At 44.0% G+C, this 25,904-nt stretch overlaps 2 protein-coding genes across 3 annotated transcripts; both read left to right on the forward strand.

Annotated features, from left to right (window-relative positions):
- The first annotated feature begins 325 nt into the window (after positions 1–325).
- Positions 326–19,184, forward strand: kat6a (K(lysine) acetyltransferase 6A). 2 transcript variants are annotated; one of them, XM_077600515.1, is made up of 16 exons: positions 326–1,250; positions 7,148–7,256; positions 7,461–7,576; positions 8,440–8,521; positions 8,748–8,862; positions 8,995–9,311; positions 9,444–9,556; positions 9,786–9,901; positions 10,225–10,366; positions 11,027–11,188; positions 11,382–11,475; positions 11,627–11,858; positions 12,156–12,348; positions 12,464–13,225; positions 13,345–13,609; positions 13,699–19,184. In XM_077600515.1, the coding sequence occupies exons 1-16, from the start codon at positions 570–572 to the stop codon at positions 17,049–17,051; spliced, it is 6,852 nt and encodes a 2,283-aa protein (XP_077456641.1). In that variant the 5' UTR covers positions 326–569; the 3' UTR covers positions 17,052–19,184. The 2 variants fall into 2 exon arrangements, with proteins under 2 accessions (XP_077456641.1, XP_077456642.1); XM_077600516.1 differs by having other exon boundaries at positions 13,348–13,609.
- Positions 19,185–19,754: 570 nt separating this feature from the next.
- Positions 19,755–25,429, forward strand: ap3m2 (adaptor related protein complex 3 subunit mu 2). Its single transcript, XM_077601679.1, has 9 exons — positions 19,755–19,853; positions 21,042–21,326; positions 21,413–21,584; positions 22,129–22,266; positions 22,394–22,479; positions 22,762–22,895; positions 23,005–23,212; positions 23,289–23,433; positions 24,055–25,429. The coding sequence occupies exons 2-9, from the start codon at positions 21,054–21,056 to the stop codon at positions 24,153–24,155; spliced, it is 1,257 nt and encodes a 418-aa protein (XP_077457805.1). The 5' UTR covers positions 19,755–19,853; positions 21,042–21,053; the 3' UTR covers positions 24,156–25,429.
- Positions 25,430–25,904: the final 475 nt, after the last annotated feature.

The following is a 25,904-nucleotide window of genomic DNA, read 5'->3' on the forward strand; positions in this document are numbered from 1 at the left end:
AAATTCACTGTGAAAGGATAAGCGAGGGCAAACGACTGTGACGACTGAAACATCGAACCTACCTAAAACTACAATACAACCCGGACACTCGTGCAGATCTTCTTCACTAACATGAAACCCATCTTTTGGAGGACATGGTCATCTTTTGCAACTCACATTGAGATGAGAATTTGCTGGTGTTACCAGTGACCGTAAACACACTGGTTTGCTGTCGAGACACCCTTATTCTATTTGACATATTTAGTTATTTCAAGAGCCGTCTCTGTCCTGTGACGAAAGTGGGTGGGCCTGTGTTTACTGGGTGGGGGAGTGGGTTTTAGGGGGTTGTGCTATGATCAGCTGCTCACTACCGTGTTGTTCATTCTCTGCTTCAGAGAGAGTCTCTGTGCGGCCACAAGACAAGGGATAGTAAGCGGAGGAGAAGCAGTAGACGGCGACGCCGAGGAGGGGTCGGCGCTTCGGCGCAGGCCAGGTGTCTGTTATTTGGCTCTGTAGTTCGCTTTTTTCTATTTTCTCTTCTGGTGATTGTGGGAACCCCCCGGGCCAGCGCGCCCTGAGAGACTGCAGCCATGGTGAAACTGGCCAACCCCACATACACCCAATGGATCCTCGAGGCCATCAAGAAGGTCAAGAAACAGAAGCAGCGTCCATCTGAGGAACGTATTTGCAATGCTGTTTCCATGTCCCACACTCTGGATCGCAAAATTATTCTGGAGCAGTTAGAGCTTAGTGTCAAAGATGGAACTATCCTTAAGGTGACCAACAAAGGTCTCAACTCATACAAAGACCCGGACAACCCTGGGCGTTTTGTTCTCCCAAAACAAAAAGGAAGTGGCAGCTCTGGAGGAGGCGGCAGCCACAGTGGTGGTGGCGGCGGCAGCAGCGGTAGCGGCGTTAGCTTCCAAAGCCATCCGGGGAAAAGACCTGGACTTGACTGGAACAAGTTAATCAAGCGGGCATTGGAGGGCCTCCACGAGCCAGGCGGTTCCTGCTTGAAAAACATTGAGCGCTTTCTCAAGTGCCAGGCTGATGTGGCAGCTTACTTGTCAGGCAGCGGCTCCATGGGGCCTGGCATCTTCCACCAACAGCTGAGGGTTGCCCTCAAAAGGGCCGTGGCCCACGGACGCGTGGCAAAGCACGGGCCACTTTTTCAGTTCATCAGCCGCAGCAGCTCCCATCACGACGGCACCGGGACGGTATCCTTGGAATCGCTGCCCCCGGTTCGTCGGCTGCCTCATGAAAAGGACAAGGTGAGATTTTAACTGTTCAGTATATACACAAAACACACACACACGCACGCTAACAAAAGATGATGCCGAGTTTTAGTAGTCATCCCTCAGCAGGGTGCAGAATATTCATTTGTAGTTCTGATTAGCAACTGCACGCTGTGTTGCTTTGCTTTTGTTGGCGGAGTTTAACTACACGGACTTAAACAGTTATTTGGGTGACAGTTTGACAAGTATGCCATTTGCGATTCTGTTGCTTATGGTCCGTGTAAACTGTGCAAGTGTGTCGCTATTTTATTAGATGTCTGGTGGGTCAGTTGAGAGGGAGAGGTCAACAAGGGGAGGAAGTCTTCCAGTCAGTTTGGACTGTCTGCTGCTCCTGCAGGAAGGACGAATGCGGGAACTCTGTTGAGCTAAAAGAAGCGCGAGAGCATGTAGTGGTGGCGTATGAGGCTGGATGATGCAAGCCACAAAGCTCTGAACGAAAGGGGCAGAGACGTGGAGTTAGAAGAAAGCAAAAGAGGCAGAATGAGCTGTAGAGCGCGGGAGAGGCAGACATGCAGGCGACAGAGGAGAGCGGGAACACACCCACTTTTGTAACCTGATCAGAGAGACGCAGAGCGGCCGGTTGCTAACCTCTGCTTCTAAGGACCATGAAAGTGTACACACAAATGTCCCGACTGGAAAAAAATACAAGCTCAAGGAGGGTTCTGATTTATGTCCCTGTACAAACTTTGGTAGACTTTTTCACTCCCTCCCTTGTCAACTAGCTTTAGGTCTGGTCACCCGCTGACCCGTTCAGACATTTGATCCTGGAAGACTTGCACGACTTCACGCTACTGTTTTGACTGGCTCCTGACTTTATCTGTGCCCTTTGTGGGTGGGTGCGTGCCGGTTCAAGCCCCCCCGGAAGGCTGCAAGCAGACGCGGAGATTAGCCAAGAGAGCAGGATGCCGATCATATGGGGTCTGTGTAACACGGTGACCCGCTTGGATCACAACAATCCACGTCCAAAGATGACCAGATATCAACCTTGTCTCTGACTCGGCTTCTTATTACCTTCTAAAAACAAAAGTCTCCCATATCAAGTAGTTTTCGTGAATTTATTTTAAATCCTTTAACACTGGCCGCCATTAATGTCGCTAGTTATCCAATCCAAAGTGGATTGGACGTCTAGTGCCATCAAAAGGACAGAAATATGAATAGAGTAGGGTCATAAGCGCAGTATTTCTATTTTTGTTCATTTGATTTTCCCTTTATTCTTCTTCTTAAATGTTATCACCAATAACGTTCCATTAGAAATGTGTAAATATATCATTCTAATGCAGAGCTGGTGTCCAGATATGTGTACATCACATTTTGGGTTATATGAGCACCATTTATATAAGGATTAACAGTTAAGGAATGTCAATACTGTGGCCCACATGTCCCAAAATGTGATCTAGATATATGTGAACACCATGTGTTATCAAGGCTACACTTCTTTTTAAACTCCCCCTAAAAGGGTTAAAATAGCACCCGATAATAGATTACCCAGTAGATATTCTGTGAAGAATATTGGGCTTTGTATGGTGGAAAACCTGAGAAAATGTTGGCATGAAAGAATGAATAGATTCTTTTTTCCTTCCTGTTATTGATTGCTATCTGTGCTGGACTGTATTCTATGCCAAATTTGTTTGCTCTGTACATTCCTTGCAAGGCAGCCTGGGCTAACAAGCCTTTTTAAACAGTGCGTGTAACAGTCACAGGCCACTGCGTGCGTGATGGCCTTACAGTTTTCGGAGCCTTCCAGTTTTCGGAGCCTTCCAGTGGCGCATCATTGCCACATTGCTTTGCTTGATTGCCGCAGTTATGATTTCGCTCAGAGAAGAGGGGCGAATATGTCCAGAAAGGGAAAAAAAATCATAACAAATAGCCTAGCATCAGCGCTGACCTCATCTGTGAGCTTTCCGTACTTAATTCTCTGACGTTTGCGTCAGATTGTACCATTCGACCGTCCCCCCCCTCATCCTTAATAGGGTGCCATTGCCAGGTCATGAAGGGGGAGGTGACCAGGGATCGAAGTCAACCAGGGGTCATGGATATATAGACTCCAAACCTCATTGCCTCCCTGAGCACCCGTTAGCAGTATGAAGCGTTGGCCATTAGTTGGGATGGGCTTTGACGCCGAGCCTTTGTGCACCGGGCGCTGTGATTACATAGTTGTGTGCATGATGGTCGTCCCGTCATAATAGGAAAGAGCGATCTCCCTGCCCTGCGATTGCCCTCTTCCCAACAGCTGGAGCGGGGTGAACCAGAGTTCTCGATGTCGACGTGCAGTGTCACGCTGAGGACGTGTGAAAAAGCCACTTGCGCACACACACACACGCGCATGCAGTGATTTCCCTCCGAAACTGGCCACTGACCATGTAACTGGATTGGGAATTTCACACGCTCTGCAGTTTTTGTATGCTTTGGCCACTTGAGGTTACAATATTTACTATGAATGCTAATTGATATACTTTTCTTTGCTAGTCATCGCCACTTATGGGCTCAATCCCTGTGTGTTTTTACTGTAATGCGATACACACACAAGCACTTCTTGGACATCCTGCTACGTTTCTTGTTGTTTTTATTTCTTTTTGTCATGTGTTCAACATCTTTCAAAATTGTCATTATTGTTATATTTATTCGTTTATTGTTTTATTTGTAGGTTTGACGAGTCATTCACACATACGGCATTGAATTATAGTGCACTGTCAATTTGGGAGGGAAATTATTTATTTATATATTTATTCATGTATTTATTTATTAACTTACTTATTACCTATCTATTTATGTCAAAAATGCCTTTTCTATTTCTGCATCCTCACCCTCTTGCTACTGTGACAACGAAATTTCCCGAATACGAGATGAATAAAGTTATCCAATCCAAAATAAAGGATTTGAAACATACCTTCTACTTTGAAAAATATTTTAGATTAGATTAGAAATTTATGTCATGCCGTATTTGGGAAATTTCTTGGTTGCAGTAGCAAGACAGACACAAGACATTGTAGACCTACATTGACTGCGCAGTCCGGATAAATCATAAAGAAAGAAACATTTGCCCTTCAGTGGATCGTTGTGTAAAACGATACTGAATTATTTTTGATGCAGATTTTAAAATGGCTTGGATGGTACCATGAACTAGTAAATCTGCTGCTCTGGTGTGAGCATGTCAGACCTCACAGACAGAATCAGCGGGCTAAAACTCCACAAAACTAACATTATTTTGCTGCCAGGGCGAACAGTTGCCTTTTGCTCTCCAATCGCCGCGACGTCAATGGCATTTTGGCTTCATAAGGCCTTCCATATGGGATAACCTCACCTCCCCACAAATGTAGGCAATGTGCCACGCAGCTGTGGAAGTGATGCTGGAGAGCAGCCAGCCCTCCAATCCACGTCGTCATTTCACTCTGCCTGTGGTTTGCGTGCATTTGTAAGGAAAGTTGAACACATTGACGTGTCTTAAACCTTCAAATAGAATCATAAGGTATTTTAATGGTCTTAACTCGCAAAGCATGTCCCGTCAATAGTGGTCAATGCGCCTGTGTTCAGGATGCAGGCGGCAATAAGAGAGGCGTGTGTTGGGTCCCCATTTTAATGAGATCCTTGACTTGAGACAAGACAAGGACAATAGTAATGTTTTTTTCTTGTTCTTGTTTTGCTCGTTATTCCTCACTTCTACCTGTCCATTGTTCTCTCTCTTCGCCGTCTCAATATCATGTCCTCTCTTTTGGATAACAACAGCCAGTTGCATAAAAAGAAAACCAGGCCACTTCTGTTTTGTATTCTCTGCACTACGATAATGTGAAGTGGAGTCTCAAGAAGCTATTGGTGAGCATTTGAAAGTGTTGAGCTAATCCTAAAAGCTTTTGTGCATGGCTGCTCAGACCTGACCGCCCATGTGTGTTTATACATGTGCGCGCTACTCGTAGCAACTCTCAAGTGGCATTTCAAGTCCACCCTGTTAATATAACTAACTGATAACAGTTGTGGGGTGTGTCTTTCTGGCTCGGGATCACAGTTTGTCACCGGATAGTGCTGGGATTGAATAAAGGGCCGCATGCCGAACATGAATAGACACCTGATTTTAGACTTATAAAACAGCGTAAATGTGGAATGTCAAATGGTAGCCATGGCAATTGATTCTACCGACCTGCTGATTTGTAGAAATGAAGGGATATCCTGAGCGAAAGCAACGCTGCTGCGGTGATGAATGAAATGCCGAAGCAGAGTGCAAAATTGTTCCCAGGCGGAATGTGTAGATCGCATTTCATTGCTATGAATTCCCTGTCACACCGAAAGCGGATTAGCTTTTCATTTTGGAGTATCTGCTGGGGATTCTTTTAGAGTGGCAACTGGTAACAGAAATCATCCTGCAGTGTGCGTGTCTCTGTACAAGATGTCTGGAAAAGGCTTGCCGCTGCTGTCCGAGTTTGTTTACCTACCTGCATTCGGCCTACTTGGCAGAGAAAGACGTTACGTGTCAGGTGGGGATTGAGGTCTCTCTTCTGTATAACCTCCTGGGAGAATTCTGGATCCTTTTGATTTACCCACGCTTGCATAATATTTAATAGGGATGGCCCCGATCAGAAATCGGATCGGAATTTATCGGAAATTGGGCCTATACGTGTCCTTTCAGAGGATAGTAATCGGGTAAAAAATGATTTTTAAATATGTTTTGCAGTACTGTGCTCGATTCCTACCCTGTGTTGTCTGTGTAAGAAAATTACAAATGGAACACTTTGTTCAATTTATGCCATTTTTTGCCGCTTATTCTTTACAGCATTACTTTAATTGTTGACCTCTTTTCCTGACACCTACTCGCCATGCCTCTCGCGCCATCCCAGCGCTCGGGTGGCAGGGTTAGGGGAGGCTGTATGAAGGTGGCTGGGTATAAAGAAAATTAACCCAATAAATCAAGCTGCTGCCTCTGTCTCCTCCCTGTCAGGACCCATTGGCCTCCCATACTTCAACAGGCATGCACACACAGATACACAGTGGTACTTAAGCAGCATTGGTAGAGTTAAACCTGTTGTCATAACTTACATGAACTGTTTTATTTTTTTTTTTATGGACAATTTGATGATTGATTTTTTTTTTGTTAGATATTTGTCAGGAAAGGGATATGGATGCCAGTTTTTTTTTAGATAGACTTTAAATATAAACACTTACTTTGGAGTACACTCGCTGTAATGGGTACCAACATTTAAAAGTGCCTTTGTCTTGCAATTGTGATGTTTTGTTACGATGAAATATTTTGTATGAGAAAACCTTTCTTAATTTTAGATTCTCGCAAAGAAGGCTTGAGAGAAATGTTAATCAAAATAAACATGACACTTGTATGGTATGGTCTTTGACAGGTGTTTGTTGTGGTGTCTGTAGCTTAAAGGTAGAGTTGTCCGTTTTAAAAGCAAGCATATGTCTTGATGGTGTTGACAAATGCTTCACAGTATTAGATGTAAAATGTTAATATCTAATAGATTGAAATGACTAAAACAGGGTTTTAACAAAATGCTCAATCGTTTCGGAGTTTCCAACATCCCAGTGGAGGCAATCAGTCCACTCACTCTTTGAGCTGCCCACTCTCTTCGCTCCCAACTATCGTAAAACCAAAAGTGGATTGAAACACTGACAGGTGTCAGTGTGGACATAATGTCTCCCATGTTGGTCATCCCAATCATTTACTCCTACAGAGTCCATCACTATTGCTTTACTACTTTCACAACAAGGTCAGTTCTGCAAATTAGTAGGCAATGTGAGCCATCCAAGCTCTTTAGTGATAGAATATTTGTTCAACACCACATAAAGGTTTGTCAGATAACAAACTCCTCCCAGGGCACGGATGATACGCTTTGTTTTGACCTTCAAATTGACCGTGTAATGTTTTCCTCTAGCCGGTGGCGGAGCCAATCCCCATCTGCAGCTTCTGTTTGGGGACCAAGGAACAAAATCGCGATAAGAACCCTGAGGAGCTCATCTCCTGCGCAGACTGTGGCAATAGTGGTGAGTATCTTAAAATTCTTCATATGCTTCATGGTGTCGCCCCTAACCTGACATTTTGGAGGTGGAAATAAATACATTTCGAGTTGCACAATGTGGATTCAATCATTGTATAATGCTTGCCATTTCTACAGATTTGCGCAATATTACTGTAACACCACATTTGTGCTTCTTCGTGTTTGCGAATGGGTTTCTACCTGTCTGCAGGCCATCCGTCCTGTCTCAAGTTCTCTCCAGAGCTCACGGTGAGAGTCAAGGCACTCTGGTGGCAGTGCATCGAATGCAAAACCTGCAGCAGCTGTCAAGATCAAGGAAAGAATGCGGTGAGCAGATGAGCGAATATAGCAGAGTGGCAGCGAAGCCTCTGTTCTTTGCTTAAGAGACAGATATGCATGTAGCCATATTGTATCTGTACTTCTGACATGTGCTATTTTAGTCCGCCTGCCTTGTTCATTGTTATTTAGATTATCAGACATCATTGAGATTCAAAAGATACAACCAGGCACCTATGTTTTTTTAATGAGTTGCACAATTTGTCATTCCAGACTTTTAATCATGATGTCGATACATCACGAAGAAAATTAGGTGTTCCGTTAAAACAAGGGTGTCAGACGCGGGTTGATTTGCGGGCCGCTTTAACGTCAACCTGATTTCACTTGGGCCCGACCATTTTAGATATAATATTTAGAATTTTTTTTAATAAATGGATTAAAAGAACTGGATTAAAAGCCCTGAATATTCAGTTTTTTATAGATCTAAAACGATGTTTATTTTAACTCTTTTGAATATATTTTTAGATTTTACAAAACGATTTTTGAACTAAAAACACAGAAAAAAATAGATTAAAAATTACAATTATTGATTTAAAAGGGGGAAAATCAGGAAATTTAATATACATATATACTCTTCATTTTAATTTGATCCTAAAACAGAAAGTCAGCACTCATGATTTACTTTCCCGGGCCACACAAAATGATGCGGCGGGCCAGATTTGGCCCCCGGGCCGCCACTTTGACACATGTCCGTTAAAAGATGACACATGTCCGTTAAAAGATGACACTTTAAACAGTTATTTATGAATTCAACACACCCAGTGCAATTATATAGCGAGCCGGAGGTGCAGATTTATTACTATTACCAATACAGTAATTTGTAATCATCTGTTTGTTTGTGTTTTTATGTTTAGGACAATATGTTATTTTGTGATTCATGTGATCGGGGTTTCCACATGGAATGCTGTGATCCACCCCTCACGCGGATGCCCAAAGGTAAATAAACACGAGCCTCCCTAACTTTGTACCCATGTCTCTATTACATCTTAACAGCCTCTCATAAAGTCAATCATTTATCTAATCTACCTCAAAGAGTGAGATTTATATTTCTAGATAATGTACACATTAAATCTACAACAGTCATGTGAAATCACATGTTTAGTGTTTCTGTGCTTTTCTCATTGTAAGACAAAACGCATATTTTTTTTTTATTTTTTTTTAGGAATGTGGATTTGTCAAATCTGCCAGCCCAGGAGGAAGGGAAAGAATCTTTTACATGAAAAGGCAGCACAAATCAAACGACGCTATAACGCACCGCTTGGCCGGCCCAAAAACCGGTAAAGAAATATCCTATCAGCATATACGTCATCGTGTGTTTGGTGTTGACAACACAATTCATTGCTTTGGAACTTAGCAAACATGATTTTATGAAGATTAGTAAGTAACTTGACACTTCATTGTCTACTCAGGCCCGGGCGGCCCTTCAAGAAACTGGTTGGCCGCGCTCGGCGGAAGCGTTCGGCCTCCCCGAACTCGTCGTCCAGCTCCTCTTGTGAAGGTTACCCCGGCGATGACCGACTACTTTTCTCAATGCGGGATACTGACGACCTGACACAAAGCAGTCTTCGCTTTAACAACAAGACCAAGGGATTAATCGATGCCCTCACCAAATTTTTTACACCTTCACCTGAGGGTCGCAAGGCACGCCAGGAAGTGGTGGACTACTCGGAACAGTGTCGCATCAGAAAGAAAGCCAATCGCAAGGGAGAGGGAGATGATAGGACAGGTATGTTATTGTTATTTGCTTTTTTTTGCTGCTTTTTTTTCTAGAGCGCTTTAAGAATATTCTTATTATTATTGAGTGTTTGACTTTGCATATGATTTATTCTTTTTTCTTTATTTTTTTTACCATTGTTAGACAATCAGGAAGGCAGCGATTGGCGAGATGAGGACGACAGACTGCCTGGTCATGAAAATCTAACTGAAAAAGATATTGAGCTCTTTAGACACATCCAGGATCTGGCATTACAGGTATATAATTTATTGCCTCCCACCCACACACCCCCCCCCCCCAAATAAAATAAAATAAACAATGAAGAATGATTGATAAGAGGAGACAAAAAAGCATATGACATATTTTATTACTGTCATTAAATGTGTTTTCTTTACACAGTGTTTTCTCTAGCGGTAGTGTATGATATAAGCTTCCTATTTTTTTTTTTTTTTTTAAATCCTTTCTTTTATTTGCTCACACCAACAGAAAGTCGGCGTAACAGGTCCACCAGACCCACAGATGCGATGTCCAGCAGTCATTGAATTTGGAAAGTTTGACATCCAGACGTGGTATTCTTCTCCCTACCCGCAGGAATACAGCAGGTGCACAGAATACTCAACATAGTTTATTTGTATTATTTTGGCATCTCCAGTTTTTGCTTGTTGTTGGCATGCTCCTGGACAGAAATATAATTATATCTGGAATGAAAGTAGGAACAGAGGGATGCGTTAAATAGACAGAAATTGTTATTCAATTTGCAAATGTCTGTTGTATTGAATTGGTGTTCTTTTCAGTTGTTTAAGCAGAAAATATCTAACATTATTTGTCGTAGCAGTGAATTTGTTTTGTGCTTGACGTTCACTGTCAGTATTAAAAAAAGTGCACTAATCTTTGTCATGTTACACCTTTCTTTTGTTTTTTTTAGACTACCCAAGCTATACCTTTGTGAGTTTTGTTTGCGCTACATGAAGAGCCGTAGCATCCTTTATCAGCACATGAAGAAATGCAGCTGGTTCCATCCTCCAGCTAATGAGATTTACAGGAAAGATGACGTGTCTGTGTTTGAGGTAAACACTGATACTGAAAGATGGTCAAAATAATGCCATTGGAAATAATGGACAAACCTCATCATACAATGAGGAATTATCCTGCTATAGAGAAATGCATGACTATCACTGCGGTTCGTTGTAAAGGAACAACAATGAACTCTTGACTGATTAGTCAATCTTTTGAACATCTCGGTTACATCACTTGCACCAAGACAAAGGCATTAGTGCAAGTGATATTGCCATGGCTACTTTCATGTTTACGTAATTGAATCCAAATTCACATATACGACATTCTTCCAATTACAGCACAATAATGTACATTCACTTACAGTTGATTAACATTGATTAAACGCTCAGCTGGGCTGATTGACTGGTGTTTTTTCAGCATGAAGTAAATTATCAAATGTCAACTAATATTCAATATACAATATATAATCCAATTTCACAATGTAATGATTACAACCAATATTGATCTTCTCATTATGTTGTAACGCTCCTCTATAGGTGAATTCAGGCCTAATGATACTAAGGACTCAATCTTATCTGTCTCTATGGCTCCCTAAACTTATTTCATTTATTTTTTTAAACTGCGTTTGACCTCTTCTCAGATTAGCATTGGCTGAATGGGTAGCTTCCATTTAGCACTCATGTCTGTTCTCTCAATAATCCATTTGAAAGGTCGATGGAAATGTGAGCACAATCTACTGCCAGAACCTGTGCCTGTTGGCCAAGCTTTTTCTCGATCACAAGACCCTCTACTACGATGTGGAACCCTTCCTTTTCTATGTCCTCACGCAAAATGACAGCAAAGGTTGCCACCTTGTCGGCTACTTTTCTAAGGTAAGAGCATTATTCCTATGGCACCTAATGTAGTCCTGAGTTGGTTTCATTTTGTGAGATTTTCTTGTTACATCTCTTTAAATGCTTGTACTCTGCCAAAACATCGTCAAAACCCAGCTGTCCCAACTCATCTGAACCATAAAGTGGTCGTTATTATTCTCTAATGGTGTACTATATATATGTGTCTTTTCAGGAGAAACACTGCCAACAGAAATACAACGTATCATGCATCATGATTCTTCCGCAGTACCAGCGAAAGGGCTACGGGCGCTTTCTCATTGATTTCAGTAATAATCTCTCCTTGTCAAACACAATTTTGATTTCCTATATTGACATAAACTTAGAAAATTATAAAGTAAACTTAGTAGCACACTTTTTTTTCATTTTGTAAGTAATACTCTTAATAATTATTTTGCAATGTGTGTTTTCTTCTTGCAGGTTACTTGCTGTCAAAGCGTGAGGGCCAGCCCGGATCACCGGAGAAGCCTCTCTCAGATCTCGGCCGGCTTTCTTACATGGCCTATTGGCGGAGTGAGGTCCTAGAGTGCCTCCATAGGGTTCATGACCGGCAGATCACAATTCGACAGCTCAGCAAACTTACTGGGATTTGCCCGCAGGATATCACCACAACGCTATACAGCCTCAACATGCTTGAGCAACGGGGAGAGAGGTCAGAGCACAAAATATATCTTATCATCAGAGCTAACATTCCCTTTAGCTTGGCAGTGATGACTGGGCTACCTGGAAAAAAATACAGCAATTCAGATTTAAAAAAAAAAATACTTTTTTAGTCAAGTTGGGCTCGATTTTAGGCTATCACTATGTGACACTATAAACTTTTTGAAATAATGGAATTCTGCATCACTTGCTATTGTAAGGTTCTGGAAAATAGTGGCGAATTGCATTGTCATTTACATTTCGATGAAGATACATGTGGGATTATAATGATCGATTTCCCCTTTGTCAGATTGGTCCTCGTGCGACGAGATACGCTAATAGATAGCCACATGGCTCGTCTCAAGGCTCGACCTCGACAGCTCGAAGTTGACCCAGAGTGTCTTCGCTGGACTCCCGTCATTGTTACTAATACTGTGGTTTCGGATGCTGATGAGGACGAAGATGAAGAGGATCAAGAACCAACGGCGGAAGACCGGAAGGAGGTAAACATTTTACTGGTTATCTTAAAGTGAGATACATCCCAACTGGACTTAAACCAATGTATGGCAGCATTTGAAGAAGCAGCCATTATAATTGTAACTATTTGTTTTTGAATAGATCAAACCAAGCATCAAGCTACCATCATTGTCCTGGCACATGCGTCAAGCAAAGAAAAGAGAAGAGGAAGATGAGGAGGAGGACGAGGAGGAGGAGGAAGAGTTGGAGGAGGAAGAAGAGAGAAAGGGGTTTCTAGGATTTCCAGTCAGCCAAAGTACTCCATCGTCACCTCCAGTCCGTTGTCTGCCTGCCCCAAAGCCACCACGCCCACCCCCGCCAGCAAATGGTGAACGCAGACCCCGGGGTCGCCCACCCAAAAATTGGCCATGGGGTAAAGGGGTTAGGGATAGCCATCGAGTTGGACGGCCGCCCAAGGTCTGCCAAATGGAAGATGAGGGCGAGGACAATGAAAGGACAGAGGGAGGAAAAATGGGGTCCGCAGCCATTCCATCTTCCGTATTCTCACCGGAGCGAAAAGTAGAGTTGACTAGCTTTCGGACAGTAGACACGGCTCGGCACCCCACCATCACTCCTACCCGAAGAGGACGGCCTCCAAGAAAAAAGAGAGGCCCCAAACCCAGACACATGGAGGAACCGGGTGAGGGGCTCTCACAACTTCCCGGGGTATCCAGGCTGAATGATTCTCCTCCCGTCCGTAAAACTGGCTTCAGTGATAGTAGCGAAGAAGATGAGGAAGAGGAAGAGGAGGAGGAGGATGACGACGAGGACGAGGATGAGGATGATGAAGACGATGAAGATGAGGAAAGCAGGGCAAGCTCTCCACCTATCTTGACGAAGCCCGTTATGGGACTCAAATGCAAGGTACAAAGAACTGCTCGTATCCGTTTGAACTGTTAATTGTTAGAATGATAGCAAGTTAGTTTGAAATACTTTCAAGACAGAATGGAGCAAAGCTAAATTTCCTTTTGTCTTTTGCCCAGAAGCCGTTGAGAAAGCGTCGTTTTCGTCAGCGCAGCCACCCACACAGCAGCGTGGTGACGGAGACCATTTCTGAGACCACAGAGGTTTTGGATGAACCCTTTGTTGACTCTGACTCCGAGAGGCCCATGCCTCGGCTGGAAGAAGAGACGGTCATGGGTCACCACCCCTTGCGTCGCTACCCTCCTGCCCGCTCCGCACTTGGGTTGTCAGACCCTGCTCCGAAACGAGGACGGCACTGCAACCTCTCTGATTCAGAGGAAGATGGTGGGTGACTGCAATCTTGTTGACTCCCAGATTAAAGTATGTTTTGAATGTCTCACCTGTTTTTTTCCCTTCCAAATATCCGTTTTTAGAGCTAACTGCCATCCTGAACCCCATAGCTGCATTACCATGTCCTTCGGGGAATCAAGCTGTCGATCCCGAGGCCCCAGTCAAGAAGAAAAAAGGCTGGCCCAAAGGAAAGAGTCGGAAACCACTGCACTGGAAGAAACGGGGACCTGGAAGACCACCTGGAAGCGGAGCCAACCAGAGAGCTGCTGCAGAAAGCCAAGCAAGCGGGGCTCCCACACCGCCCAAAATCAAAATGAAGCCTGGGCGGAAGCCTCGGACGTGGTATCTCCAGCGTGCCCAAGAGGAAGCGGAGAGGCAGGAGCAGGAGAAGCAAAGACTGCGAGAGCAGCCGTTGGACAAAAACCCTCTGCTGCTTTCCACCGATCGAAACAGCAAGCGTGTTTCGAGAGCCATCACGGAAAATAAGGAAAAATACTCTGACGAAGACGATTACCTCCCTATGCCTTTAGAGCAAAAAGTACCAAAAAGGAGAGGCAGACCACCTAGAAACCCTATGCTCCGTCACCCACCACCACCTGTTCCAAGGCCGCCTCTTAACTCTGAACCAGAGGAGGCAGAAGAAGAAGACGAGGAAGCAGAGAGATCTTGGGAGGACAACAAATCTAGCCGTCCATTTTCACGCCCGATGTTGTCCGCTTCGTCCTCCTCGTCCAACCCGGGGCCCAGGGTCCCGCAGTTCCGCCCCCCGAGTGTTGATATCGGCGAAAGAGAAGACAACGACGAAGAGGAGGAAAAGGAAGAAGAGTTTGAGCACCAGGGCTGTGCCAACCTCACGTCGAGACGAGCGCCAGCCGCACCGGGTTCAGGAAGCCGGCGTAGCGAGGACCACGACGCAGATGACGAGGGTGACGGACACTTGGAAGAGAAGAGTAACAGCAGCAGCAACATCAGTAAAAAACGAAAAAGTCAGCAGTCTGACGATGACGAGGATGAAGATGAGGATGAAGAACCGGATTCACATCCAAGCTCCCCTCCGGTCAAAGAAGAACCACAGGCAGGAGAGGCTTTTTTAGACACGGAGAACAGCGTGGCCCGGGACTACGTCAGCAAGCAGGAGGAGGACGAGGAGGAAGAGGAGGAGGAAGAGGAGGAGGACCCTGAAGAGCAGGTGCAAGAGGTCAAGTGTCAGCCCTCCTCTGCTGACCCACAGCAGGAAGACAGGCGGCGGCGAGAGCAGGAGGAATCTGCCGCGGCCGCCGCCGCTGTGGAAACCGTTACGGCCATGTCTGTTCCCCCAGAACCTATGGAGCTTCAACCTTTGCAGACGGAGGACAAAGACGTTGCACTTTTAATAGAACCCCAGCATACACACTCCCACCCGCATCCTCACCAGCACTCAGACTTCAAAGAGGACCTGAGTCACCATCACACGCATCACGCCCACCACCACTCCAATGAACTGGACTTGGAGACAGTGCAGGCCGTACAGTCTTTGACACAGGGGGAAGCTCAGGATGAAGAAACTGAGCCGCACCACGGGGCTTACCAAGACTGCGAAGAGACGCTCGCAGCATGTCGGACACTACAGAGTTACAGCCACTCAGGGGATGCTGAGGAGGAGGCCCTGGCTTTAGTAGAGGACTGTGGGGCTTCCCAACATAGCAGCCCTCTGCCTAATCCTCAAATGCCCCCGCTGTCCGGTCAGTCCGTGCGCTCGGTGAACAGCCCAGGGTTGCCCTCGGCCATCATGGAGACGACGACAGCGGGGCAGAGGGGTGGGACCCCTGGCCCCACTGGGGCGGGTGGTGGAGGCGGAGGTGGTTACACGCAGATCACCCCAGAACATCCCAGTTCTTTATCTGCGCCCTCCCAGCAGAACATGGAGACGTCTCCCATGATGGACGTGCCGTCTGTGTCGGACCACTCGCAGCAAGTGGTCGACAGTGGCTTCAGCGATTTGGGGAGCATCGAAAGCACGACAGAGAACTACGACAACCCCAGTAGCTACGACTCCACCATGGGTGGAGGAAGCAACGGAACGGGGAACGGGGGAAGCGGAGCTGGGATTTCTGTGGCAGGAAACTCTTCGGCGTCCTCATCTGTCGCGTCTTCTTCCAGCTCGGCCACTCCGTCCACCTCGCAGTCCAACAGCTGCCCCTTCGTACCAACCCCCAGTCTAACATCTTCCGCGGGGAATGGCGGAACTCCGCACGGGTTAGGGAGCTGTAGCCTCATCCAGCAAAGTGGACCTGGCCCTAACAGTGGTCCCGGAGCCAGTAATGTAGGCGGTTCCGTCCCCCAAGCCCCACCTCCTCCCCACCGATCCACCACCCCTAGTTGTGGCATCAAATCCCCCCAAAGCTGCGGTGTGATCGAGAGACCTCCAAGTACTAATCAGCAAGCGCCGCAATCGTCGCAAAAGAAAGTTTCACAGCAGCCGCCTCAGCAGCAGCAGCAGCAAACCCCTAATTCCCAGCCTCAACCCTCGGCTCCACCTCCTCCACAGCAACAGCAGCAGCCCCTCTCCCAGTGCAGCATGGGAAATGGCTTCGGCTCCACCCCCATGATAATGGAGATTCCCGAAAGCGGAGGCGGGGGTGGCGGCCGCACGCTGTACGAGCGTATGGGTCAGGACTTCGGGACGGGGGGTTACCCCCAACCCTCCGCGACCTTCAGTCTGGCCAAACTCCAGCAGCTCACAAACACCATCATGGATCCGCACGCCATGCCCTACTCCCACTCGGCCTCCGTCACCTCCTACGCCACCAGCGTTTCGCTCTCGAACCCGGCGGGGCTGGCGCCCTCTGCCCACGTGACTCTTTCCCAGGGCCAGCCCACAATGACTCCACCCCCTAACCTCAGCTCTGGCTCCATGAACTTGGGCTCCCTGCAGCTGCAACGCAACATGCCCACTACCAACATCAGTCTGGGCCCGCCACCCCACACGCAACGACTGCAGGGCCAAATGGCAAGCGTCAAAGGCCACATTTCCATTCGGTCCAAAGCCACTCAGCAGCTGGCCCCGGCCCCGCACCAGCAGCAGCTCTACGGACGCAGCTCTGGGGCGGTGACCATGCAGGGCACCCCTCGCACCTTGGCCGTTCAACGCGGCATGATGCCAAACCTCATGGCGACGCCGGCGCCGTACAATTCCATGAACATGACGCCGCTCAATCCCATGTCAGCTGGCTATCGAATGCCCCAGCCCATGATGAACAGTGGTTACCACGGTAATTCTCCTTATATGAATCAGCCAGCTCAGTACCCCATGCAAATGCAAATGGGAATGATGGGTGGGCAGGGTTACCCCCAGCAGCCTATGCAGCCAAATCACCACGGCAACATGATGTACACAGGCCCCACCCATCACAGCTATGCCGGTGTCCCGAAACAGTCGCCCTACATGAGCAGATGAAGACGGGGGTCCAAGGCTGATATTTGCTGTACTTTAAATCAGTCTCGTTCACACTCTGCGGCGCCGTGGAAGGCGCCACCAGAGCAAGTGAATGGAAACCGAGGGTTTCCCCGTTTTTCTGTGTCATCTTTTTGCCCATTCCTCAGAAGATAAGGTATAGATAGATATACGTGGACCCGGTCAGGCCGACACGGTCCATGCCAAGTGGCCCAATTGTCTTCTTTTGCCTCTCGAGGAGGAGATGGAGGGTGGCGAGAAAGATACACAGAAACGGACAAGGATTCATTCTGATCTCGCATTGTCGGATTGCAAATGCAAAACGACAGTTATCGGATTATATTCAACCATGCACACAATCTTTTGACATAGGAGCCTTACCTTAAAAAAAGAGACATCGTAGGTGGATACTTGTTTTGTTAATCATGATGTTGGAACTTTTATTTTTGTTTTTGTTTTGGAATATCTCTGTGCAGTCTGGCCTCTTGTATGCTTAAGTCTTTATATTTGTGGCATTCTAAAATGGTGGCACACCCTAAGGGGTTCTCACAAAGACCCCCAAAATCTCCAAGGCATGCCCAGCCAGCGGGAACTTCTGTGATCAAGGTGTTTTATTCATGTTTCTGTCTTCCTTGATGGCGGACATCATACCAAAACACTGAGAAGACACAGGAGACAAGTGTCTTTTTTTGTATCCAATAGTAGCATTCTGTTTTCCAGTTTTCTGTCACTTCAGCAAGTTAATATGTAAATATTATGGTACCTCCCATTATGAAGCAACACACAAATGACTACATGCATACTGGCTAGTGCTTGCATTAACTGACTAGCACCAGAATGTACCATCTTCAGCTATTCTTGTCCACACTCCACAGAACAGTCAGTGTGCAATGTCCATTTGGGGAGGGGGCTGTTGGGGGTGGGATGAAGTATTCCGAACAAAAATCAAGAGTTCAATTTAGCTGCTTTAAGGAAATTTGGTCAACAATTAGCTCACTTCCCTGGAAGCAAGTGTTAAAGACACCCCCAAAAAAGGTCAAGGTGTCCGCTTATGAAATGTGTATTCTGTTTAACTTTTGTTTTTTTTTTGTTTTTATACATGCATTTTATTTTTCTCTTGACCTCTGTGTTTGCTAGAGACACTGCAGTAGACAGTTAGCCTTTATAAAAGGTGTACCTAAAGCCCTGGTGTAGTGCATGGCTTGGCCCACACATAGAGGCGCACACGTATGAAAGCAGGGTCAGAGCTTTGTTGGTGATGGTGTTTAAATGGCGCAGGTGGAATGGTTCACCTGGTTGCCCATGTACCAGTATTCAAAGTCAAAAGAGGCGTTTTAGTTTTCTTACAGACCTGACATTGCATACTTTTTTGTGTCTATTGTTCTGTTCTGAACTTTGTTTTCTTTCTGAATTTTATCAGACTGGGCAGCTTTCTATTATGACCTAAGCTGACTCTTTTTGACTAAAAGAACCTGTGTAGAGAACACATTTTTTTCTATAATATAAAAGGAAATTCTGACATTGATATTGGTACTGTCATTTTTTCCCTTCACTTCTGTTTCAGGACAAAAAAAAACAACAACACTGCATATTTTTAGCTCACTTCTTGGGTAATAATTACTATAAAATTCAAAATAGATAATAAAAAAAAAAGTTCTACTCACTTTTAGTGATTATAAGATGCCTTTAACCTTTCCATTCCATCTCATCTCTAGAGTTTTTCTATCTTTGTGTAGTATATTAATGCTATTTTAAACAAAAGGACTACAAATATCTAAAGGTCACTTGGCATTTTTTTACGTGTGTGCGAGTGTGCGCGCGTGTGTGTGAGTGTGTGTATAGGATGACTTCCTTACATTAAAGAGGCATGTAAAAATAAGCTCCGTATATTTCTGTCTGTTTATATCGCTTCCCTTTTTGTATTCTTTGGAATTGTACATGTTTCGTTGTATGCTAAGGGAGTGCAAAATAGAGTGTTTGGCTGAGTGCAGAATGCTGTACTCAGCGGCCCTCAACTCTCTTCTCTGTCCCTGTATGTATTTCCATTTATCCGGCCGCAGCCCGTTTCTTAGCAAGTACTTTCAAAGAACTCTGTACATTTTAAAATAAAATGAAAATAAATTATGTTGAGCCATTCATGTTTCTCCTGATGTTATTAGATGGATGTTTTTTTTTCCTTTCTATAATTACGCTTCTGCCACTCAGATCTATTGTTTCACACCACATCGTACTTTCCTAATATTTATACATTCAAATATTTATCAATGCTATTTTATTTCTTATCAACTTCAGAGTATTGTTTTCATAAACACTGCATTCACATTTATAGTCCCTGATTTTGAAATCACACTGTCATTTTTGTACTAAAAGTGACAATATATCTATAATGTTCTACGAGAATGAGCCTCCAAACACAAACAAATGAAATATATTATTTTTAAAAGCGTATTTATTAATTATTATTGAATGAAGAGGACTGTACTGACAAAAGCCACAAGATGAAATCTAACACTGACTAGAAACAAAATGTCACCTCTGCTTTGCTCTGAGCCAATCAAGAAAGCGTATTTACACGCGCTGCTTACCTGCTGTCCAATTGCTGAAAAGCGCATGTGACTTAGTTTCCGTACTCACGCCCAATGGGTGCGTTGAGGGCGGGCTTTGGAATATTTTGACGAATTGTGATTGGCTGATTTTATTCGGCTTCCTGACACCAGACTGATCCTACTAACGGAAGCAACAACGGCTTCATATTTCAATGAGAAAATAGTGAAATACGAGACTGAGACGTAGAATTGGTCTCTGGTAAGTAATTTTTATATCCATAGCATTGAAAATGTGTCGCCCTAAAGGCTTGGAATTATTTCTGCTTGTTGTATTTTTCTTCTTATGCTGGATGACGTTTTGCCTCACTGTCATGAGACACTGAGGAGGAGGGTGATACGGCTGAATATTACAATGGATGGAGCTGGAGGCCTTTTAACAGTATTTTTATATTTAGGAAAGATCGTTTTGCTACAATTCGTTTAACATGGAAAACATTTAGTTTTGCCTAGGTTGGGTTCCTGAGTAGACATTGTGTATGTTGTAGTTTCTCTCGTCGTTTTCACCAAACAAGTTGCGGATGTGCCAGCATTGTGTATTTTTAACAATAATAATCACGTTATTGCAGCTTAATGGCCATTATCAACTCAACAGCTACCAATTACGGTGATAGATAATGTTGACTGAGAAAAATCGCTGCCACCCTCTCCATGTCGAAATTGTTTGGACGTATATTATCGTCATTGGTGAAAGATTGTGTCTAGATTGTGCAGACATACTTTTTGTCTGAATCAGTTTTTACTCCATTATGTCAGTTGTTACTAGGTATATACTTTTTGGTCTTAACACATTTTGGTGATGACCCCCAAATAATAATAATAACAATAAAAAAAACAACTTGTGTCATGTTCTTTTTGGTTAAGGCTGTGCACAAAAGAGTACGAACAGCCGTTTCCGCTAAGAATGTCATGTGAGTTGGTTGAATAGAGATTTACTTGTGTTGTAAGCAGAAGAATGTCTGTCCAGGCTGTTGGAGTAATGTAGTAGTTCCTTTTGTAGAATTATAATCTTCATGCACGAGATGCCTCTGATTAACGACAATTAATCGCATTGTCATACTCAGTAAACAATGACAAATTTAACATTTGTATACACAGTAGTCACATCCAAATCTGACCCAACTTCCCTTTTCCCGTCTTTTTAGTTAATAAGTATATCCCCATTTTTTTATATACTGCCCTAAATAATTAAGTCAGCGTTGACTAGTTATCATGCCTATCTTAATACTGTTTTTGATTGTGTCCATACCATGAATTGAAGTTAAATCATGATAAGAATAACTTTTCATGCTATTTCATGTTGATGTTTAATACGAGTAAATGTGTCAAGAAGTAGCATGGGCAACATTTTGTACTTAAACCTTCCTGCTTTTTTCCTCTTCCATTTTAGCAATCAGTCAAGATGATTCACAGTCTCTTCCTAGTCAACTCCTCCGGAGACATTTTCCTGGAGAAGCACTGGAAGAGTGTGGTGAGCCGCTCCGTATGCGACTACTTCTTTGAGGCTCAGGAGCGTGCAAGTGAACCAGAAAACGTCCCACCTGTGATCCCCACCCCGCACCACTATCTTATCAATGTCCTCAGACATCGCATATACTTTGTGGCGGTCATACAGAGTGAGGTGCCGCCGCTCTTTGTCATCGAGTTTCTGCACAGAGTCGTCGATACATTCCAGGTTTACTTCAAGTTGTGGTCTTAATGGATTCATTTGATGTTACACTTTTACAAAAGATTTAACCAATTGTTTATTGTTCTTCACAGGACTATTTTGGTGTGTGCACTGAGGCTGCCATCAAGGACAATGTAGTCGTAGTTTATGAATTATTGGAGGAAATGTTGGACAACGGCTTCCCCCTAGCTACAGAGTCCAATATTCTCAAAGAGCTTATCAAGCCCCCCACCATTCTCCGCACGATGGTTAACACTATCACAGGTATAATAAGTGTAAATATCCAAAACATTGGCGACTCATGGGCTCTAAGGATGGAACCATATACAGTAGTACCTCAAGATACGAGCTTAATTCGTTCCGGGACTGAGCTCGTATGTCGATCATCCCGTAACTCGAACGAACGTTTCCCATTGAAATGAACTAAAAACAAATTAATTCGTTCCAACCCTCTGAAAAAACACCAAAAACAGGATACTGGATTGGAAAAAATGTTTTATTTCTTCTAATTTGCCATCTATTAACAAAGTAACACATAACTAGTGGTTTAATAGTAATAAAATGTGTTTAGTAGAACAAAAATTAGATGGCTTTCGCGGAGGGTACAGAGAGGGACATGGGGGGGGGGGGGGGGGGACTTTCCACGGCAACGCACTCGTAACAGAACAAACAAATTTAAATTAACTTGGATTAATATATACAGATACCTTGTATCTCGAGCTGCTCGTATGTAGAGGTACCACTGTACGTCTTTAGAATATACACACCAAATTCCATTCCAATCCATTCACAAATAATCAATTCCCAGGCAGCACCAATGTGGGCGAACAGCTCCCGACTGGCCAGCTGTCCGTGGTACCATGGAGACGAACTGGTGTCAAATATACCAACAACGAAGCCTATTTTGACGTTGTGGAGGAAATAGACGCCATCATTGATAAGTCAGGTAATGAATACTTCATGGACACTCATTCGTTTCCATTGAAGGCTATAGATGACAAATCTATGTTATGTTATCAGGAATGCCAGCCAATGTGCTCATGTTAAATAGGATTTTTTTTGCCTCCGATCAGGTTCCACCATAACGGCTGAAATCCAAGGAGTCATTGATGCCTGCGTCAAACTGACAGGCATGCCTGACCTGACTCTATCGTTTATGGTAAGTGCTTCCAAACGAATTCATTCAAGTGTCGAGACTTAACCCAACATTTTCTAAAGAATGCTATAACTACACTAAAACAGCTGCAACATTAACGTTGGGCAAGTTTGGAGGCTTTTGTCGAAATGATGCCTAGTTTTTGTTTCTTTTTTATTCCTTTGGAACTGCACAATTACAATATATTTTTTCAAATCTTATTCAGACCTCATTTGGCCTTTTTTATTCTATTGTAATTAGCCACCTAAGCACTTCTAACAAACTTAACATCTCTCTCTGTCCCAGAATCCTCGGCTGTTGGATGACGTCAGCTTTCACCCGTGCGTTCGATTTAAGCGTTGGGAAGCTGAGCGGATCCTTTCCTTCATCCCTCCCGATGGAAACTTCCGCCTGCTTTCGTATCACGTCAGCTCTCAGAAGTTGGTCTTTTTACACACACCATTGATTTGAGTAGTCACCACTGAATTATCATCATAAACTGATGTTCTCTTGCAAAGACAATATGACATCCTATTCTTGCCCTTTTAGCCTGGTGGCCATTCCCGTGTACGTGAAGCACAACATCACTTTCCGCGAAGGAAGCTCCCAGGGGCGATTCGACTTGACCTTGGGCCCCAAGCAGACTATGGGCAAGGCCGTGGAGTCAGTGCTGGTCAACAGTCAGCTCCCGAGGGGGGTTCTCAACGCCAATCTCAACTCCTCCCAGGGAACGTACACCTTTGACCCAGTCACAAAGGTATACTTAGAGTTCAAATATGTGACCAACGCATTTTGTAAAGTATGATAGTAACGTGGATGTGTGTTCTGATCAGTTATTGACTTGGGATGTGGGCAAGATCAACCCCCAGAAGCTTCCCAGTTTGAAAGGCACCATGAGTTTGCAGGCGGGGGCCTCCAAACCTGACGAGAACCCCACCATCAACATTCAGCTCAAAATCCAGCAGATGGCCATCTCAGGTTCACACAAACACGCACCATGCATATTGTTCACAAGGGTCAAACTGACTCCAGAAAAAAAAAACAAGTGGGTGCAGGTTTTCCTCCCAACTGAAACAGCGCATTTAGTTAGGCCAATGAAGGGGTCTGCTGGAAGAAGCAGCATCTGACTGAAATCAACTTGTAAGAGAACAGATTTGTGAAAAGGTGTCGTCTTGGTGGGTTGGAATGAAATGGCTCCACCCACTTGGCCCTTTCTGGAATGAGTTTGACCCCTATGTTATAGTTCAACACTGCAATAAACACCATTTTAGCCTCCTCCATCATGAAGAATCTACTAACCTCGCCCAATTGTGGTTGCACTGCTGCTTTTTATCCACTAGATGGAAATAAAATCTTTGTGCATTCTAAATCAGATTTGTGGGGTTACCAAATGTACAGCATTATCTATCTTTTATTGAATGGGGAGGGACTTTCATTTAAGGGAATACCATAAAAGATCTTCACGAGGTGAAGTTGCGATGTCCGATAATTATATTATTATTTTTATGAAAAATATTAAGAATTAGGTCAAATTAATTGAGGTTTCAATGTGGCTGCATGGAATCAACTCATTTAAATGTATGCTATCCTTTTAAACAGGGCTGAAGGTGAACCGTTTGGACATGTATGGGGAGAAGTACAAACCTTTCAAAGGTATCAAGTACATGACCAAAGCTGGGAAGTTCCAAGTGCGGACATGAGAACATCATTTCTGCTCAAATTGGACCAAATCTCCATGGAACTGGCGAGGCGAGGATGGCTGTGATGTGTTGTGTTCCGGGTGGACATTTCAGGTATAAGCTCCATAGTTAGGTAGCCCACTGTAGCCCCAAAAAGGACTAGCTTCCATTAAATTCTTGAAACCGGTGGAACGACGTAACCTTCCTAATTTTAATGCAAGCTGATCCGTAAAATCCTTCAAAATAATAGTAATATATACTCTTATAAATCAGTGGTTATTGATCTTTCAACCCAATCTTAGCAGAGATGGAAATTGATTTTTCAAATTTCAGATGATTCCCACAATATATTCTTTCCCCTTCCAACAAATATGGTCAATATTTTGTTTTATCACAATCATAAGCGATATTGTCCATGATAATAAATATGGATTATTTAGCGATCATTAATAAGTACATTTTCACATGATTTGTTTGGAAAGGAAATGTGATTACTGCATTGATAGCATATTTATTTTATGTAAAAGCCTGCTTGCTACTGCATATACTGTTTTTCCCCCATATTTATTTATCTTACACCCGTTTTACAATTTGTGTTTTGCTTTGCAAGGTTTTTTAACTTGTTTGTTGCTTCCGAAATACCGACTACGCAGATGTGTATGGAACAGTCCGTCCTCCGCTAGGTTCTTCAACTTATGGTGTAACTAAATATTTCATGCAAATGGAGTCGGGGGTGACGTGACCAACGTCTCTTGGGGCTGTTTTATTTCCATGGTGTTTTAGTGAAAACTGCAAAATTTACATTAGCTTCTTTTATTCTCTGAGAGTGTATTTTTACTGAATTCACATCCCCCATATTTCCAAAGTCATGGAAAGAACATGGCCTTAAACATAAATGGGATATTAAATTTACCTTTGCAAAGGTATTTCCACACTAAATAAATTTTAGCATAACTAAAAATTAGAATGAAAAAATAACTTCAATTATTTAGTAAGTCTATGCAAGAAGCTTTCTAATTCCCATTGGAATCAACAAGAAACAAAGTTTATTTTGAAATGCCGCGACTCATTTAGTATGTTGAGTTTACTGTAATGAGGCCTCATTGTCACCATGGTAACTGAAACCAGTTCATCGTCATACTCTGTTCCAGTGCTAGAGCAGCTTGTGTCAACAACTGTTATTTGGTGAACGGCCTGCTCATTTAGAAGAGGAATGAAGGCTCCTATTTTTTTGTCTGCCTTTTGTTGGTGTTACAAAAGTGTCGTAATAAATATTTCATGTGATGAAGTCACAATGCTTGTCCTACTTTGCATCATACTTGATCACAGGTCGATCCTCACTGTCTGGTTGGTGTCCTTCGATTGGCTGGCCACCGATTCAGTTGGCTGGGATAGGCTCCAGCACCCCCGCATTCCTGAGAGGATAAGAACTTTAGATAATGAATGAATGAAAAAAAGGCAGTTGAACTACCTGATATCTGCCAACTGCAGGAGTTGCTACTTCCCCTATGCTGAGTCATAGAACAAGATAATTCGCAACCCTTGTGAAGATAAGTGATCGGAAAATGAATGAGTTTTGTAATTGGACATCTCTTATGATCTGAACCGCTTTATCCTCTTTAGGGTCGCAGGGGGTGGGGGGTGTCTCTGCAGCCTATCCCAGCTGACTCCGGGCCAGAGGCGGGGGACACCCTGAATCTGTGGCCAGCCAATCACAGGGCACACGCAGACAAACAACAATTATTATACCTAGGGGCAATTTAGAGTGTC

The sequence above is a fragment of the Stigmatopora argus genome, chromosome 5 (assembly GCF_051989625.1).
Source record: "Stigmatopora argus isolate UIUO_Sarg chromosome 5, RoL_Sarg_1.0, whole genome shotgun sequence".
NCBI classification, from domain to species: domain Eukaryota; kingdom Metazoa; phylum Chordata; class Actinopteri; order Syngnathiformes; family Syngnathidae; genus Stigmatopora; species Stigmatopora argus.

Bases quoted from the DNA above. Each gene is read 5' to 3' on its own strand.
- kat6a (XM_077600515.1), top strand. From the start codon at position 570: ATGGTGAAACTGGCCAACCCCACATACACCCAATGGATCCTCGAGGCC. The intron at 9,902-10,224 runs GTGCACAGAATA...TGTTTTTTTTAG, and splicing joins TACCCGCAGGAATACAGCAG to ACTACCCAAGCTATACCTTT. The intron at 13,610-13,698 runs GTGGGTGACTGC...ATCCGTTTTTAG, and splicing joins CTCTGATTCAGAGGAAGATG to AGCTAACTGCCATCCTGAAC.
- ap3m2 (XM_077601679.1), top strand. From the start codon at position 21,054: ATGATTCACAGTCTCTTCCTAGTCAACTCCTCCGGAGACATTTTCCTG. The intron at 21,585-22,128 runs GTATAATAAGTG...ATCAATTCCCAG, and splicing joins GATGGTTAACACTATCACAG to GCAGCACCAATGTGGGCGAA. The intron at 22,267-22,393 runs GTAATGAATACT...GCCTCCGATCAG, and splicing joins CGCCATCATTGATAAGTCAG to GTTCCACCATAACGGCTGAA.